Source organism: Poecilia formosa, unplaced genomic scaffold (assembly GCF_000485575.1).
Source record: "Poecilia formosa unplaced genomic scaffold, Poecilia_formosa-5.1.2 Scaffold1312, whole genome shotgun sequence".
Taxonomy (NCBI): domain Eukaryota; kingdom Metazoa; phylum Chordata; class Actinopteri; order Cyprinodontiformes; family Poeciliidae; genus Poecilia; species Poecilia formosa.
The window spans coordinates 1-14897 of NW_006801251.1; the positions used below are offsets into that span (position 1 = coordinate 1).

General features: G+C 39.3%; 2 protein-coding genes across 4 annotated transcripts; one reads left to right on the forward strand and one right to left on the reverse strand.

Moving 5' to 3' along the window:
• Positions 1-6: 6 nt before the first annotated feature.
• LOC103132780 (uncharacterized) lies at positions 7-3642 on the reverse strand. Its single transcript, XM_016667578.1, has 5 exons — positions 2337-3642; positions 1541-1586; positions 1365-1456; positions 503-613; positions 7-376 (listed from the first exon to the last, which is right to left on the reverse strand). The coding sequence occupies exons 1-5, from the start codon at positions 2945-2947 to the stop codon at positions 181-183; spliced, it is 1056 nt and encodes a 351-aa protein (XP_016523064.1). The 5' UTR covers positions 2948-3642; the 3' UTR covers positions 7-180.
• A 1660-nt stretch (positions 3643-5302) lies between these two features.
• On the forward strand, positions 5303-14437 carry LOC103132779 (uncharacterized). Of its 3 annotated transcripts, XM_007544568.2 has the most exons (6): positions 5303-5410; positions 7916-8581; positions 10101-10364; positions 12818-13006; positions 13545-13743; positions 13829-14437. In XM_007544568.2, exons 3-6 carry the CDS (start codon positions 10239-10241, stop codon positions 14158-14160), a joined length of 846 nt encoding a protein of 281 aa, XP_007544630.1. In that variant the 5' UTR covers positions 5303-5410; positions 7916-8581; positions 10101-10238; the 3' UTR covers positions 14161-14437. The 3 variants fall into 3 exon arrangements, 2 of the variants coding, with proteins under 2 accessions (XP_007544630.1, XP_007544631.1); XM_007544569.2 differs by lacking the exon at positions 10101-10364; XR_475622.2 differs by lacking the exons at positions 10101-10364; positions 12818-13006.
• Positions 14438-14897: the final 460 nt, after the last annotated feature.

Genomic DNA, 14897 nt, shown 5'->3' on the forward strand with positions numbered 1-14897 from the left:
CAAAATTTACTTGATGATTGCAGACTGCTATGTTACAAATTAAGTGAATGATAGTATACATGCTTCACATTAAATTATCCAATTAAAATGTACCTCTGTCAAGGTACTGTGGAGTTCAGGAAATGGATGGTGTGTTCGACCAAGAACCCAGAGCTGGTTAGGAGTCATGTTGATTTCCGTTCAAAGTGGATGATTGTCCCAGCCACTGCGGAAAGTATCAAGATCTTCCTGCAGACGTGGCAGGAAGACATAATGGCAGCAGAAGAGGTGTGTTTCATTTGAAATGTGGAGGTATCCCTCTTCTTCAAGGTAGTGTAGCACATCGTAATAGATGGACGTTACAGCTGTCCACAGATCTCTCCAGAGTCTCTCAATCCTTCAATTATGGTGTAATAAATGGTTAAAAACTGCCCTTCAAATCTTGTCATATGATGAACAAACAAAGCTAATGTTACTATAGACATTGAAAAGTGATATATTGAAACTTGTCATTTGTACAAACCTTTGATTGTGCACACTCTTCCCAGATATGAAACTGCTTCTTCCTGTTCCACGAATCATAAACATAAGTCGTGCCACGTCCACATTTTCCACCCCTTGATCAGCACGTACCCTAAAATAAGTGTGTAACTTAATCAGAATTTGCTTATAATTACAACATTAATCACAAATTTTAGCATAGCTCAAACATTCTTTGTAACAAAAGATATATTTTGGAGATGCAAAGTAGTGGGGATTAGAAGGATTTTAATTGTATTGGAGTCTTCACCTCCTCAGTAAATTTTGAAAATATTTGTCCTTAGACAGGGAAAAAAAAATTTGTGTACCACATTTCATATTCAGAAAATTTAAAAGTGCTTTACATGACAAAACAGATGCTTAAAATATATGGAGCACTCCAGAGGACATGGGGAAAATTTGTTCTTTTGTGTTCCCTTGCGATAATATACTGATCAATTCATGCAGCATAATTGAATACTGTAAGTTTTCTTTCGGGCCGCTGTACGTTGTGCTTTAATAGAATGTTTTGTAAGGTTTTTTTCATGTATGTTAATATCACTTTGTGAAATATCTGATGTTTTATATCACAAACATAATGGATGCTGGTACAAATTCTTAATATTAATGAAAAAATAATACTCATAAGCTATATAATCTGACAGTGGAACTAGATATTATTCCAAAATGTTAAGTTATAATATTGGAAAATGTCTTATTCTATGGTAAGGTTTTACTTTTTCATCATTACTCAAAACCTATTGATATAAAACAAGCTCCTATGTTTTGGAGAAAAGTTAGTTGATGCCGACTTTTAATCTTTCTTCCTTGGCTCAAAAGGAGTAAGATGGACTGTACACCTTTACCTGAGTGGGAAACCAAACTTCTCCACTGAATCCTGAAAGAAAGCCAGTGTGGTAGATGCCAGGTTGTTGGGAGCTGTACAAAGATACATTATCTGCACAGGACAGCAAGAATGTAATAGTACATTTCAACGCTTATAAAATTATGCATTTATATGCATTTGTAGAAGATACTGCACCTTTCGAGAAAAACCATCAATGCCACCAAAGATAACAATGTTGTACCTAAAAAAAAAACAGAAAATATCTCTATAATTAAATATTGTCACCAAAAAGGCTTGCTTCTTTTAGATCACGCATGTTTGTAAGAAGGGACAGAGCAAACTGGACTTCCTGAGGAAGCTAAGTTCCTTCAAGATCTGTTGTTGAGCACATAATCTCTTCTGCCAAAATCTTTTGGGCAGCAGCATCAGAACCAGAGACCTAAAAAGGCTCAGCAGTCTGACAAAGAAGACTGGTTCTGTTCTGGGGACGAATGTGGAACCTCTGAAGATGCTTATGCAAAGAAGAATTCTTCATAATAAAATACTGGACAACCCTGTCCCTGACAACAACTTCTTGAGACTGTCTTAAGAAAACGGAGTATTTTCAGTGAAAGGCTTCTTTATATTGACTGTTATACAGAACACTACAAGAGATCTTTCCTGCCGTCAGCCATCACCATCTGCAATAACTCTTTGAATAACCTAAATTAATGAGTTACGACATTTAATTTCCCTTTGGAATAAGGGATGTTTTTATTTTGATTTAATTTGAAGCGAGGTCAGGTACTGCTTATGTTTGGCTATGTTGAAGCAGAACATGCCAGACATTGGCCATTGTGGACATACTTTATACACCACTGTATATAATACTGAAAAGAGCTGCTTTTATTTCCAAAAGGGTATGTGACATGCTGTGAAATTAAAAAAAAATGCTACATGAGTCGAATATATTTAACAAGCATACTTCAAAGTTAGAAGATAAATGATTTACCGTATTAATTTGTGGTTGGTATCAATGTGCATCAAAGACTGAGGGCCAGGAACTGAGTATGTCCGTCGAGCTATGCATCCTAGCTGGACCATACGTGATGCCATTCCAATGGTGTCTACGCGATGCATGGATGCTCTGACTCTATCATACTGCACCCTCAGTCCCCTGGCTTGCAGAAGGGCCTTTACCATTCGGTACCCAGAGTGAGGCTGCCTGGATTTAATGTCTCTCACACATTGGTCTAAGTCATCATCTGACATGGTGGTGTATGATGCCCTCACTGAAAGACCAGACTCTGCCATCCGTCGATATACAGTCCGTCTGGATATACCCAAGAGTTTGGCGATGCATGAGACAGAGAGATGGAGTTCTAAAAGACTACAAAGGTAGTCTGAGGATATGACCATCCGTTGTCGCCCAGCTGGCCCTTGCTCAAAATGCACAACAGTTGTTTGTTGTTCTTCACTTTGTTTTTGTACATTAATTAGTCTGTGCAAATGAGCCATCGCATCCAAAATATTTGGGGGAACATCTACCTGACAAGATAAGGCATTTAAAAAAACAAGTTCTTGAGTACAGATAAACTCTAGGAAATCCAGATCGAGGGGCATACGTTCAAGAACATGCTCCAAACGACCACGGAGTCTATCAAAAATATGATCCAGCAAAAGTTCCTTGAAAAGAGAAAAAAGAAAAAAAATGTCAAAAACATTGTCAGTAAAATAAAAAATAAAGTATTTTGAAATCAGTAGGTCAGTATTGAGAAATCACAATAATATAAATTAAATAATATTTAATCTAAAATAAGTTAACAGGTGTACTTATATTTTCTTCACAATGAGTTAAAATCAATTGAAAAAACAAAGGACCTTGTTTCTAGTGTTGCTAGGTAACAGAACGACGTTTTGTACCGCAAAGTAAAAAGCATGTAAATTAATATTATCCACACTTGTCAGATAAGAGAAGCAGTAGTTTGGAGGACGCTATAATCACCATAAATTTATTAATTTATTCATAAATAAAGTCACATGAACAATACAGTAGCTGAACAGAATGAGGTTGTGGTTATAATTAATGTCGGAAGAGTTCACAGCCCCCTCCTTGAAGCATACAAGGCAGCCATGTTAGCTTGCTACATTAGCGGTAGCATCTCCTGGAAAGTTACGACTTTACTAAGACTGCCTGTCTCAGTCTCACTTAAGACAACATACAAAGAAAACCCGGAAAGTCGCCACTAATCAGATCTCTTTAAAGATTCTAGACTTGGCGCAAGTGGTATTTCTTTTTGAAATAAAACACACTGGGTGTGGAACAGTTAAGAGAATCCTTCTTAGATAAACCCAACGCTCGCACATAAAAATGGCTGCAAACAGATGCAATTATACAACTCTACACCTTTGACAAGCAGAAGAAGAGGCTCCTGCACAACCAACTAGAAAGCAGCAAGTGGTTTATGGATGGTGAAGCCATATTTTTAGACGCTGAATTTGAGACGGCGAATTTGAGCAAGTTGAATTTTTAGGACACTGAAAATATTGCATTTGAATTTTTAAAAGTTGAATTTTTTTTATATGCTGAATTTTTTTAACACCTGAAAAATATATATATTGAAAATTTTATCTTTGAAATAGGAATGTGAATTTTTTTAACATATGAAAATTGCAAACATGTACAAATAATGACACTGAATTTTTTTTTTTATTGAATTCGGATGCATTTTTTATTCAAATTCTGATGGCACATATTTACTTCCATATTAAGCTCTTGAAAATGATGTTTTATGTCATTAAAAAAACACATTGCTCTTTTTCGCATTCCCATCAGAAACAAATGTTTTGATTAACTTAAAGGAATTTAAAATCTGCATGAATAATTTTGGGATAAAATGTTTATTATGTTTAAAGATATATTTAAAGAGGGATGTCTACAAGTTACCAGCAGATATTTTTAAAAATACAGCTTTTAAAACCATAGCCAATGCTGTACTTGATTATATCTTGCTAACTTTAGGTTAACAAACAACTAGTAATTTTAAACCCTCTTGTCAATAAAAATTACTCATCTTGTTGGAAGGCATAACATTTGTCTTACTGGATCACAGTGCTGTATTTGACAAAGTTTTTCATTATGATTGAATTAGAAACTTGAGGTGGTTTCTCTGATACAGTTCTAAATTTATTTAAATCTTTCTTTCCAACTATGGCTGATTACAGATTGCATTGGTCATTTGGCTGTGACATTTCTGGGGAATTAAAGAACACATGCTAGGTTCCTCAAGGATATATTTATGAGTCACTTTTAATTTGGTTATTTGTGCATCGTCCTTGTTCAGAATATGGGGTAATTTACCACATATACAATACAAAGAATTTTGATCACACAACATGCTAAATTACAGAACATTAACGTGTTGCATTAAAGGGTAGTCATTCTTAAGTATTAATATTTTCCTTAAAATATTTTATTACAGCGTTCCAGTAAAAACCAAAGTTTTTCACCTCATCAATTCATTTGATCAGCTGTGCATTTGTTTAAAAACTACATTTTCTATTTTTATTTTACTGTGTTTATAGTTAAAATCTATTTATGTTCTCCAGTTAGCAATTTTTGAAAATTTCTTTGCCTCTTTACGGTGCTACACAAAAAAGTTTGCCTCATCTTTTGACAAGATGTGTTCAAGCTAATGTCCATCCAAAAATAATGCTCTAAAATAATCCCCAGGGTCTAAGAAGAATATATGACAGAGAGTACAAATCAATTTGGGAATGGGAATTAGTTGTTTTTGTAAGTATTAAACTATCCCTAATATCTGTTGCTATGACTCGTGTTTATAATAGAAAAAGCAACACGACTATATTTCAATGTTTTTGACAAAGTAAATCGTTACAAACAAAACAACTGTGTCCTGTTGCCGTCCGCGTATTATCGCGGGACTTCAGAGCCAGCTGAGAAGGTTTTTCTATCCTTCCTGGAATCTGTTGTTGTCAAATATCGCGGGAGCCGCCTCCCTAATCACTACGTAATGTGCCGTGCTGCTTCTAGCGGCGCTGGTGACAGTGCTGAAAGCTGTTGGGGTAAGTTTTTGTTAATAATTCAGTTTCGCTAAATTGTAAAATGTATTTTTGTAACGTAAAGTGGCGAATTTTCTTTTTATCATCTAACGAAGCTCTTGAAGTAAGCTTGGTGCCTGTCGTTTGATGTTAACGCAGGCGTCGGGCCTGGGTGGGGGCGCCTCGGCATAAATCACACACAACGGGCCGGGGAGTACGGCAGCATGATAGAGCTAACTGAGGCTAGCCACTTAGCTCCAAGAACGACTCGGCGACATTGACCAAAACCTGAATAAATAAGCTCGTAATGACTACAAAATGTCCCCATAATATGTAAGAGATGTTATTTTTGTCAAACCGAAGTCAAATCCAACAGAAATACTCAAAACTGTCATAAACGTGTGCTCGAGCCTCTTAAGTGCTTTCTTTGTTTTCCAGTCCTCGTGCCGTTAGCCTAGAGACCGTTTTGTTCTCTGCTCTCTGCCTGACGAAAACAAATACTTTAAATTTAATGGGCCACTGCTCACATTACTCTGGAATGAAGTTTTATATAATCTCAGGCTGGTTTTGCTGTAGATTTTCCTTCTATTGAATGAATGTAGCCATGGCAGGTTTAGTGTAATTGATTCTATTGAACGTCTTATTTGTAAACCACATAGTTGATTTAGAAATAATTCACCATTAAGTTCCGAGTTACATTTTATTGCTAACCTTGAAACCACAAAGAGTAGAAGATTATTTTTTAATATATTATGGTTTTTCTGGTGACTTGTAACTAAAGTAGGGTAACCTAATGCATATGCCTCACAATAACCAAGTACACACATACTATTCCTCGTTGATTAAATGTCTCTTGGTGGGAAAGGCCTGGGGCGTAATGGCTGTTTGTAAAGCGATATTCTAATCTTGTCATTAAGGCGACGAGAGTCATTAATGCTGTCTCTGTTGCTTTCTTATACAGTTATCCGATGGGGAGTTAATGTCCCCGTGATTATAATGTTATGACACAACCCAGTTTAGTGTGTTTTTCAGTGGAACCTGTTAGCTTCGGTTAGCCTGGATGTGACGTTTTCGATGGCGTTGCATACTGCGACGTGTTGGCTCAGGCCATGCCTTCTGTTCCAGCTGAGGATAGCGGATTGTCAGGAAGTCACATGCCTGGCTCTGTCAGAGCGCTTGCCTTTCGTGCCTAGGAATAGTTCGAGGTCCTGGCCTTTCAATAACAGAGGGGTTGTATTGGTTTTCCTTCTACTTGTTTAATTGTTATCAGGCCAAACTGTACTAACGCCGATGATTAGCCTTTTTCAGCTTGTCTGCTCACATATTTCCCCCCTGTTTTTTGTACTTTTTCTCCAGGGCTGTTTTCACTCTGTTCTCCGACCTTTAACACACTAGCAATTCATGACCAGATGGCTGATAACTTATTTACTACTCTTTATTCTTTAGTGTGTCTCACAGTGTAAGGTTAATGTAAATTGATTTAAAAAAAAAATCCAACAGCCTGTGAGCTTCACATTAACCAGGTTGAAGCTTGTTATGAAGTGTTGTAGGCTTTGGGATGTGGATCGGACCCATTGCGACACAGGACACCATATCAAGTATCACTGGGGGGCCTGGGTGTTTACAAAGCAGTGTATTTAGGTCAACAACATTCTCCATTCTCCCCAACCCCACTAGTTGGGTTTGAGTTACAAAATAAACCAGTCTTCACACATGTGTTCCCAGGATTTATTCTATTAGTTTCAAAACCAATGGTTTTAATGGTAGATTGTATCCGTAGTAGAAAAAGAAATTTGGTCTAAAATGGAGCCATGAATGTCACCGCCCACAGCAAGTGGATCTTTTTATCTTTGGTTCTTCTCAACATGTTTACTTCATGATATTGTGCACCTGTTAGATATCTGAGAATATTTTTCTTTTTACTGCAGCAGTTAATAATTGTGTATCCTCTAAAAGCCTTCGAAGACATGTGCTCACGGTTGTTGTCGTGTTTTTGTTCAGGAAAAATGTGAAACTGCTGTTATCCAACATCAGAACAACATGAAACAATTTCAGTATAAGTGAATAAAATTCACCATACTTGCATAAAGTCTGAAAAGAACATATGACATGATCTAATCACTTAAAAAAGGTAACTATTGTTCCTACTGTTTTTCCTGCCTGAAAATGTTATGACACAGTCCAGTTTTCTTACTTGTAAGCAAGGAAAAGCGGCTTGCTTTTAGCTAACTGGCCAGCAGAGTTCAGGGGTATTTGAGATGATGGTTGTACAGAGAAGACTGCAGTCAGCACTTTTTCTTGCATCTCATTAAAAAGATTGTAAAACATAGCAGCGGTATGGATGAAAATTTAAGTAGTTTTCAAACCGTTCTCGTAACTCAAAAAAGTAATTTGTTGTCTTTTTGAGGTTCACGTCAGGTGTCTTGGAGTCTTCTTTTCGCCTCTTTACATTAACCCTAGATGTTTACCTGGATGCATTGCATTTGGTTGTCTCTCTAACCCAATCTTTTCTTTCCCCCCCCCCAACAGTATGAAGTGAAACCGAACTGAATTTTTGTACCATCCGCAACTGCTTCAAGTTCAGATCACAACTAAAGGAACTGAAGACAAACCTCCCAGATTAAAAAAAAGTTGCAACACTGAAGCCAAGTGGGGGGAGAAAAGGATCACTTCAAGGATTTAAAAACACAAGAGAAACAAAAATCCTGAAACGACCAAAGAACACGCACATCAGCCCAACTGAAACGTGAAAGAGAAGCAATCCTGTGCCCAAGCATATTCTAAGAAGAAAACTGATCTGAAACAAGAAGTTTGTGCCTACTCAACAGCTTTGACAAAGCACACGTCCCAACGCTGCTCCTAGCCCTCCTCATCCTAACTACGCTGCCGACTCGCCACTAAAGTGTAGAGTAGGCTGCTCTCTGCTAGTAACCTCCCATAGTCTCCCCCGTCTCTCTACTCCACCTTTTTGTTCTCCGTAACTTTTCTAAGCAGTGTTATTGCACCTGCAACTGCCTTTTGTGTGCTAGGTTTCTTTTTTCTTTTCTTTTTTTTTTACTTTATGCAACCACCTTGGTCTTGTGCCAGAAATCTGTTAGGAGCGTGCATGTGTTAAAGTGTGTGTATGTGTTTGTGTGTGTGAAGCTCTGCGAAGTCATCAAGATCCAGAGAAAAAAGATAAAAGAAACGGTAAAGGTGAGTCACAGTTACTGCCACCACTGTTTAAAATTGTATGCTTTTATTTGTTGCCATGCTAAGGGTGGGCAACTCCAGGCCTCGAGGGCCGGTCTCCTACAACTTTTAGATGTGTCTCAACTTCAACACACCTGAGTCAAATAATGAGGTCATTAGCAGGACTCTGGAGAACCTGACTGCACTTAGGAGGTGATTCAGCTGTTGGATTCAAGTGTGTTGGACCAGGGAGACGTCTAAGAGTTGCAGGACACCGACCCTCGAGGACCAGGATTTCCCACCCCTGGGATAGACTATCCACTACACACTGATAAAACACATGGCTCCTTTTTTGTTCCTCAAAAACTGTGAAATGGGTTTTTTTCCCAACTTTTATGTCTTTCTTTTTTGTTTTGCTTCTTCTGATTTAATTTCTGAGAACTTCACTGATGCATAATAAAGCTAATATTAGTCCTTTCAGGATGTTGTAATGTTTAAATTTTTTGATTGTTGCAGTTTAAAATTAATTGATTTTTGCGGCACCTTTTTCAAAAAGTTCTAGGTTTGATTTTCAGCATATGATCTTGGATAAAAGTTTAAACTGCTGCACATAGCCTTTCCCCTCAAAAAAAGACATAATTTTAACATGGCTAATATTTGAACTGCAAATAACATTAAATACCTTCTTGAAATGTCACCCTTAATACAAATACAACCACGTCCTGAGGAGTTAAAAAAGAAAAAAAGAACTCCATATTGGTCATTCAAGTTAACATGAACTGTATGCAAATCATACAGGACATCTCAAAATGATTTTTGGAAGGAATGCTTCCATCTTCCAGGTTTGTCTTTCAAGTGATGTCATGAAGCAGAAAGTTAAGTTAGAAGGGGCTAAGATGATTGGTCAAAATTCAGTCAAGTTGAGGTGATGGGTCAGATTTGCAGAATGCAATGCAAAATTTGTGAAAGATGAGTGAATTGGCATTAATATTTATGGTTGTAGCTTCCTAGAGGGCCTATTTTGTGGGGTTTTCTACAAACGGTAACGTCAGTAAGTGTGGTGTTGGTGTCCTGGTAGCAGAAAGGTGTGACTGGTTCACTGAACTGTAAATGATTTTGACCTGGTCACCAGGCTGTTTCTTGGCATCTCTACATGAAACATTTTTCTGTGCTGTTTTTTCCCTGCCTCTAAATCATTTAGGATTTACTATTGAATCAGAAAATAAGTGAATCCTTATGTAGATTTTTAGACTTTTATACTTTCCAAGTTGAAAGAACACCAGGTTTTAGTTAGAAATGACCAGCTCCTCATTGCGTTTTCTCGTCTCAGTGACTTGTAGCCTGTTTTTAAACTCTGGATAAATAAGACGAACTGGCCCGTCCAACCAGTTGCCCCCACCTCTGTTTGGAGGGGGTTGAATTTTTAAATTTTTCCTCACAATTCCCGGAGAGTCCACATCGTTGTTTTCCTATCTGAGTGACACTTGGCACACTGGCTGACCTTCCTCACCCATCATGTTTGTTCCTCTCTTCACCCTTGCAGACATCCAGCCGTGTATCACTGGGTGGTTACTTAACTGTTGTCCATTTAAAAAAACAAAACAAAACAAAAAAATCAAGCAGAAATTCAAACAACTTCGGCAAGTGCTCAAGCAACTTTGGTTGAAGTTTATGGGAAAATATGGGCAGCCCCTGGAAAGGCTTTGTTGAGTTTACCTTGCCTGCGTCACCACCCACCGCATTTGTTAGTGCTGACCTGAGCAGCACCTCCCCTGTGGGACTCAGCCTGTCGCCATATGGCCGATCCGTAAGTTTCACCTTCCCGCCTCCTCCTATCGAGTCCCCACCCATCAAACGCCCATCCACCCACCTTGCCCTGCATCTTTGCTGTGAATGGCCTAATCTTTCATTCTTTCCGGGCTCCCGAGACTAGCCTCTGCTCAGTTGCATTGTTGCAGGGTGAGGGATGTGTCTGTGAATAAACTGAAGGATTTTTTTATTTTTCCCTCACAATTCCTGGAGAGTCTTTATTTTTCTTTTTAATTTTCCACTTGTGTTTTTACTTTGCAGCACAGTCTCCTTAAGACATTTGGAGCAAATCATGTTTGGATTGCATGCCCCTGCCTTTTTTTTTTTTTTTTTTTTTAAATAAAAAACAAGAAAATTGGAGAAATGTTGCGTGAAGTGCCCACCCATCACTAAAACCCTGTGTGCTCTAATTTTCAAATGAAAACATAACAAAATATTTAAATCTCCTTTGAGAGTAAACTGATGCTTATCGCGATAAACCAGAACATGATCTAAAAGAGGCTTTTCTGGGATTCCCCTTCATTACCTATAATCCATCATCAGCTGTGTTCACTGTAGATGCACCACTGTTTGAACTGTCTGTGTTTTGACTCCTTATCTTTAGTAGTTTTTGTTTTTTATATTAATTGGCAACAATGCACTTGAACCATTTTATTATAACTGGTTGTCAATATGTTCCTTTGCTTTCTCTGTGAACTGTTAAAAAACATTGTTATTGTCATGGCTATTGGTGCTAAACATTTCTTTAATCGAAGGTTGTCATGGTTGCAGATCCGTTCTTTTCTCTGATTTTTAGGCTATGGTGTTTCTAAACACGTGCTTTTAATTTTACAAACAACTCTGAAAGAACCGTCTGAAATCTTTGTCAATGAGCGTCTTAAAATATAAAATCAGGAAATTGGTGAGAAGTGAAGCTGTGGAATATACTTTTGATATTAAAGGGATAGTTTGAATTTTCTTAATTGAAGTTTTGTATTGTAGATGGATGATATATATATATATATATATATAAAAACTATATAAAATTAGTTTCTAGAAAAGTAAATAGAATAGTGAAAGGCTAGTATCCAGAGGGGTAGATGTAAGCTTATACTACTTTCTTCTTATTACCTGAACTATTTATACTATTAATGAAATAAAATAACCAAAGTCAATCCTGGAAACCAAAAGGAAATGATCGATATTAACTATTTATCCATCCATTTTCTTCCGCTTATCCGGGATCGGGTCGCGAAGGCAGCAGCTTCAGAAGGGAGGCCCAGACTTCCCTCTCCCCAGCCACTTCTTCCAGCTCCTCCAGGGAACTCCAAGGCGTTCCTAGGCCAACTGAGAAACATAGTCCCTCCAGTGTGTCCTGGGTCTTTCCCATGGTCTCCTCCTGGTGGGACGTGCCCGGAACACCTCACCAGGGAGGCGTCCAGGAGGCATCCTGACCAGATGCCCGAGCCACCTCAACTGGCTCCTCTCGATGTGGAGGAGCAGCGGCTCTACTCCGAGTCCCTCCTGGATGACCGGGCTTCTCACCCTATCTCTAAAGGAGAGCCCAGACACCCTGCGGAGGAAACCCATTTCGGCCGCTTGTATCCGTGATCTCATTCTTTCAGTCATGACCCAAAGCTCATGACCATAGATGAGGGTGGGAACGTAGATCGACCGGTAAATCGAGAGCTTCGCTTTTTGACTCGGCTCTCTCTTCACCACGACGGACCGGTACAGCGTCCGCTTCACGGCAGACGCTACCCAAATCCACCTATTGATCTCTCGCTCTCTTTTTCCGTCATTCGTGAACAAGATCCTCAGATACTTAAACTCCTCCACTTGACAGGATGGCCCCCTGACCTGGAGAAGGCACTCTGCCCTTTTCCGGCTCAAGACCATGGCCTCGGATTTGGAGACACTAAATATTAACTATTTAAAAATGTCAAAACTTCCACATTTGTCTATTTATCAGTTAAAAGTTTGAGTTATGTTGAAGTTGCATTGACCAACTGTCGATCCACCTGATTGGCTTATTGTGGGTCTAATGGGGGTAAATTCTGGTGCAAACCTGGAAAATACACCAAAACAAGCGTTCGATCAACGGATCGATCAACCTTCATGTTGCTATGTTAGTGTAACAACATGAACGTTTTGTGTTTGACTTGGGGAAAATGCCAAGAAAACCTGAGACTCATTTATTGACTGTTAATATCTGTTCATATTGTAATGTGTCCTACAAGTGTGAACATTTCCAGTTTGTTTAAAATGGCTAAAATGTGTCATTGCAGCCTACCACGTCCGAGGATTTGACTCTTTCCCAGTGGGGATGATGTGTCATAGAACCTCATTTGAAAAAAGTTGAACTATCCCTTTAAGACATTTTTTCTTTTTTTAAACATAACACGTGATGGCCAATCATTGCAGGTAAATTGTGAGTAAGCAACATGCATAAAGTTCTTCCTTTCCCAACAGTGTGTTGCTGCTCTGTCCCCTGTGTCAGAAATGGAAAGGGGCTCCTCTGAACCCCCTGTTGTCCGCAGCGGTGGCTCGGCCCCCGATACCTCCACCACTCCAATGCCCATACCCCGCTCCTCCTCTGTCTCTTGCCACCCTCACCCTGGAAGTAAAAAGTACAAGCGGACTCCTTTATATCAGAGATCAGTAAGGGGAAATGTTGAGCAGTGGCCATGTTGGCTGAGCTGCTCTGCTGTTACATCGCCTTTGCTAACAGCATGGCGTGTAGATGTTGGCAGAATTTAAAAAATTAACCAGGGTGTTGGAAGTTTTTGCAGCTTTTTTACATCAAGTTCTAGCATATTCACTGACGTTGGTGGGTTAGATGAATCGTTCGACCCAGCAGCTGCATGCAACTACTCAGTCTGTGCTTGGATGCTTTAGTTGGTAGTAATTTGAGTGAATTTGTGTTTTTTTTGCATGATAAAATTGAGAATATTCACAAGTTGTTGGATATTGTTGGGTGTTGTCAGCTATACTGACATTATTTTTTCCCCCAGAAGGTTCTAATGTATTTTTATTTTAATGTTTTTCTCACCATATTCTCAAAATTTTATTATTGCACGTTTTTTCTTTTAAAGTTTTGCATCAAAAACTGCATTAATTTGCCTTTTCCACTCCTGTGTTTGGAAATGCTTTGCACTGATGCCTTCCAAATGCATTTACCAGTTTGTTCTCGTTTCAGATGAGTTTTGACCCAGGCATGCTTCATAACAATGGACACACTGCATATGCCAACGGCTCAGGGCCTGGCATCAGGGAAACCGGTGTGGTGGAGAAGCTGTTGACTTCCTATGGATTCATCCAGTGCTCAGAGCGCCAGGCTCGTCTTTTCTTCCATTGCTCCCAGTATAACGGGAACCTGCAGGAGCTTAAAATAGGAGGTGAGATGCCTGGGAAGAACAAAGTCAAAGCCTCTGTTGCTACTTTGAATCTCTCTAAAGTTTTGTCTGCTTTTTCTTCTCTCAGATGATGTAGAGTTTGAGGTGTCCTCTGACAGGCGCACTGGCAAGCCCATAGCAGTGAAGCTGCTTAAGATAAAGCCAGAAGTGCTGCCAGAGGAGCGCATCTCGGGCCAGGTGGGGCCAGACCTGCACGCCTATCCCTTTACTGTGCTGCATGGTTATATTCATCCAGTTAAGAGCACCGTTTTATTTTTGGTTGTCATTTGTCTGTCAGCTTTACTGAGAAAATCAGTTGTTTTTCTGTTTCCCCTCTCTACAAACATATGGGTGACTTTTTTTTTCCCCCCCTTACGTTTACTTAACTTGAATTTCTCTCTCTTTGTCATTTTGCTTTAGGGATGTCCTGATCCATCTTACTTTAGTATACCCAACTAAATTCAAATACTGATGAATTTAGCTTTTTTAAAGTTTGATTTTTCTCTGTACTACAACTCTCAGTAATACATGCTGCCATTTTAGACTTGTTTGTTTCTTTTTAGGTTTTCTGTTTAAACAGTTGGCAAAACTGTATTACAGATTGTCCAGATTATGCTCTTTGTCAGTTTACCCTTGTTCTTGATTTTTTTTTTGAGTTATCAGACTTTGTCATGTGTGCTTATAAATGACTCTAGATTTATTGCCATTGACCATAAATCGTTCTTTCGGTCATGACCCAAAGCTCATGACCATAGATGAGGGTGGGAATGTAGATCGACCGGTAAATCGAGAGCTTCGCTTTTTTACTCAGCTCTCTCTTCACCACGACGGATCGGTACAGCGCCCGCTTCACGGCAGATGCTGCCCCAATCCGCCTGTCGATCTCTCGCTCCCTTCTTCCCCCATTCGTGAACAAGATCCCCAGATACTTATACTCCTCCACTTGAGGCAGGACGACCCCCCTGACCCGGAGAAGGCACTCTACCCTTTTCCGGCTCAAGACCATGGCCTCGGATTTGGAGGCACTGAGCCTCATCCCGGCCGCTTCACACTTGGCCGCGAACTGCTCCAGCGAGAGCTGATGAAACCAACAGGACCACATCATCCGCAAAAAGCAGAGATGCGATCCTAAGGCCACCAAAACGGATCCCCTCAAC

What these genes read in the sequence shown, in the direction of transcription:
- LOC103132780 (XM_016667578.1), bottom strand. Translation starts at nt 2,947, where the DNA reads ATGCCCCTCGATCTGGATTTCCTAGAGTTTATCTGTACTCAAGAACTT. An exon ending in TTGATGGTTTTTCTCGAAAG is followed by an intron (nt 1,457 to 1,540) that starts GTGCAGTATCTT and finishes TGTCCTGTGCAG; the next exon opens with ATAATGTATCTTTGTACAGC. An exon ending in AAGTTTGGTTTCCCACTCAG is followed by an intron (nt 614 to 1,364) that starts GTAAAGGTGTAC and finishes CACTTATTTTAG; the next exon opens with GGTACGTGCTGATCAAGGGG.
- LOC103132779 (XM_007544568.2), top strand. Translation starts at nt 10,239, where the DNA reads ATGGGCAGCCCCTGGAAAGGCTTTGTTGAGTTTACCTTGCCTGCGTCA. An exon ending in CTCCTTTATATCAGAGATCA is followed by an intron (nt 13,007 to 13,544) that starts GTAAGGGGAAAT and finishes TTCTCGTTTCAG; the next exon opens with ATGAGTTTTGACCCAGGCAT. An exon ending in GCAGGAGCTTAAAATAGGAG is followed by an intron (nt 13,744 to 13,828) that starts GTGAGATGCCTG and finishes TTCTTCTCTCAG; the next exon opens with ATGATGTAGAGTTTGAGGTG.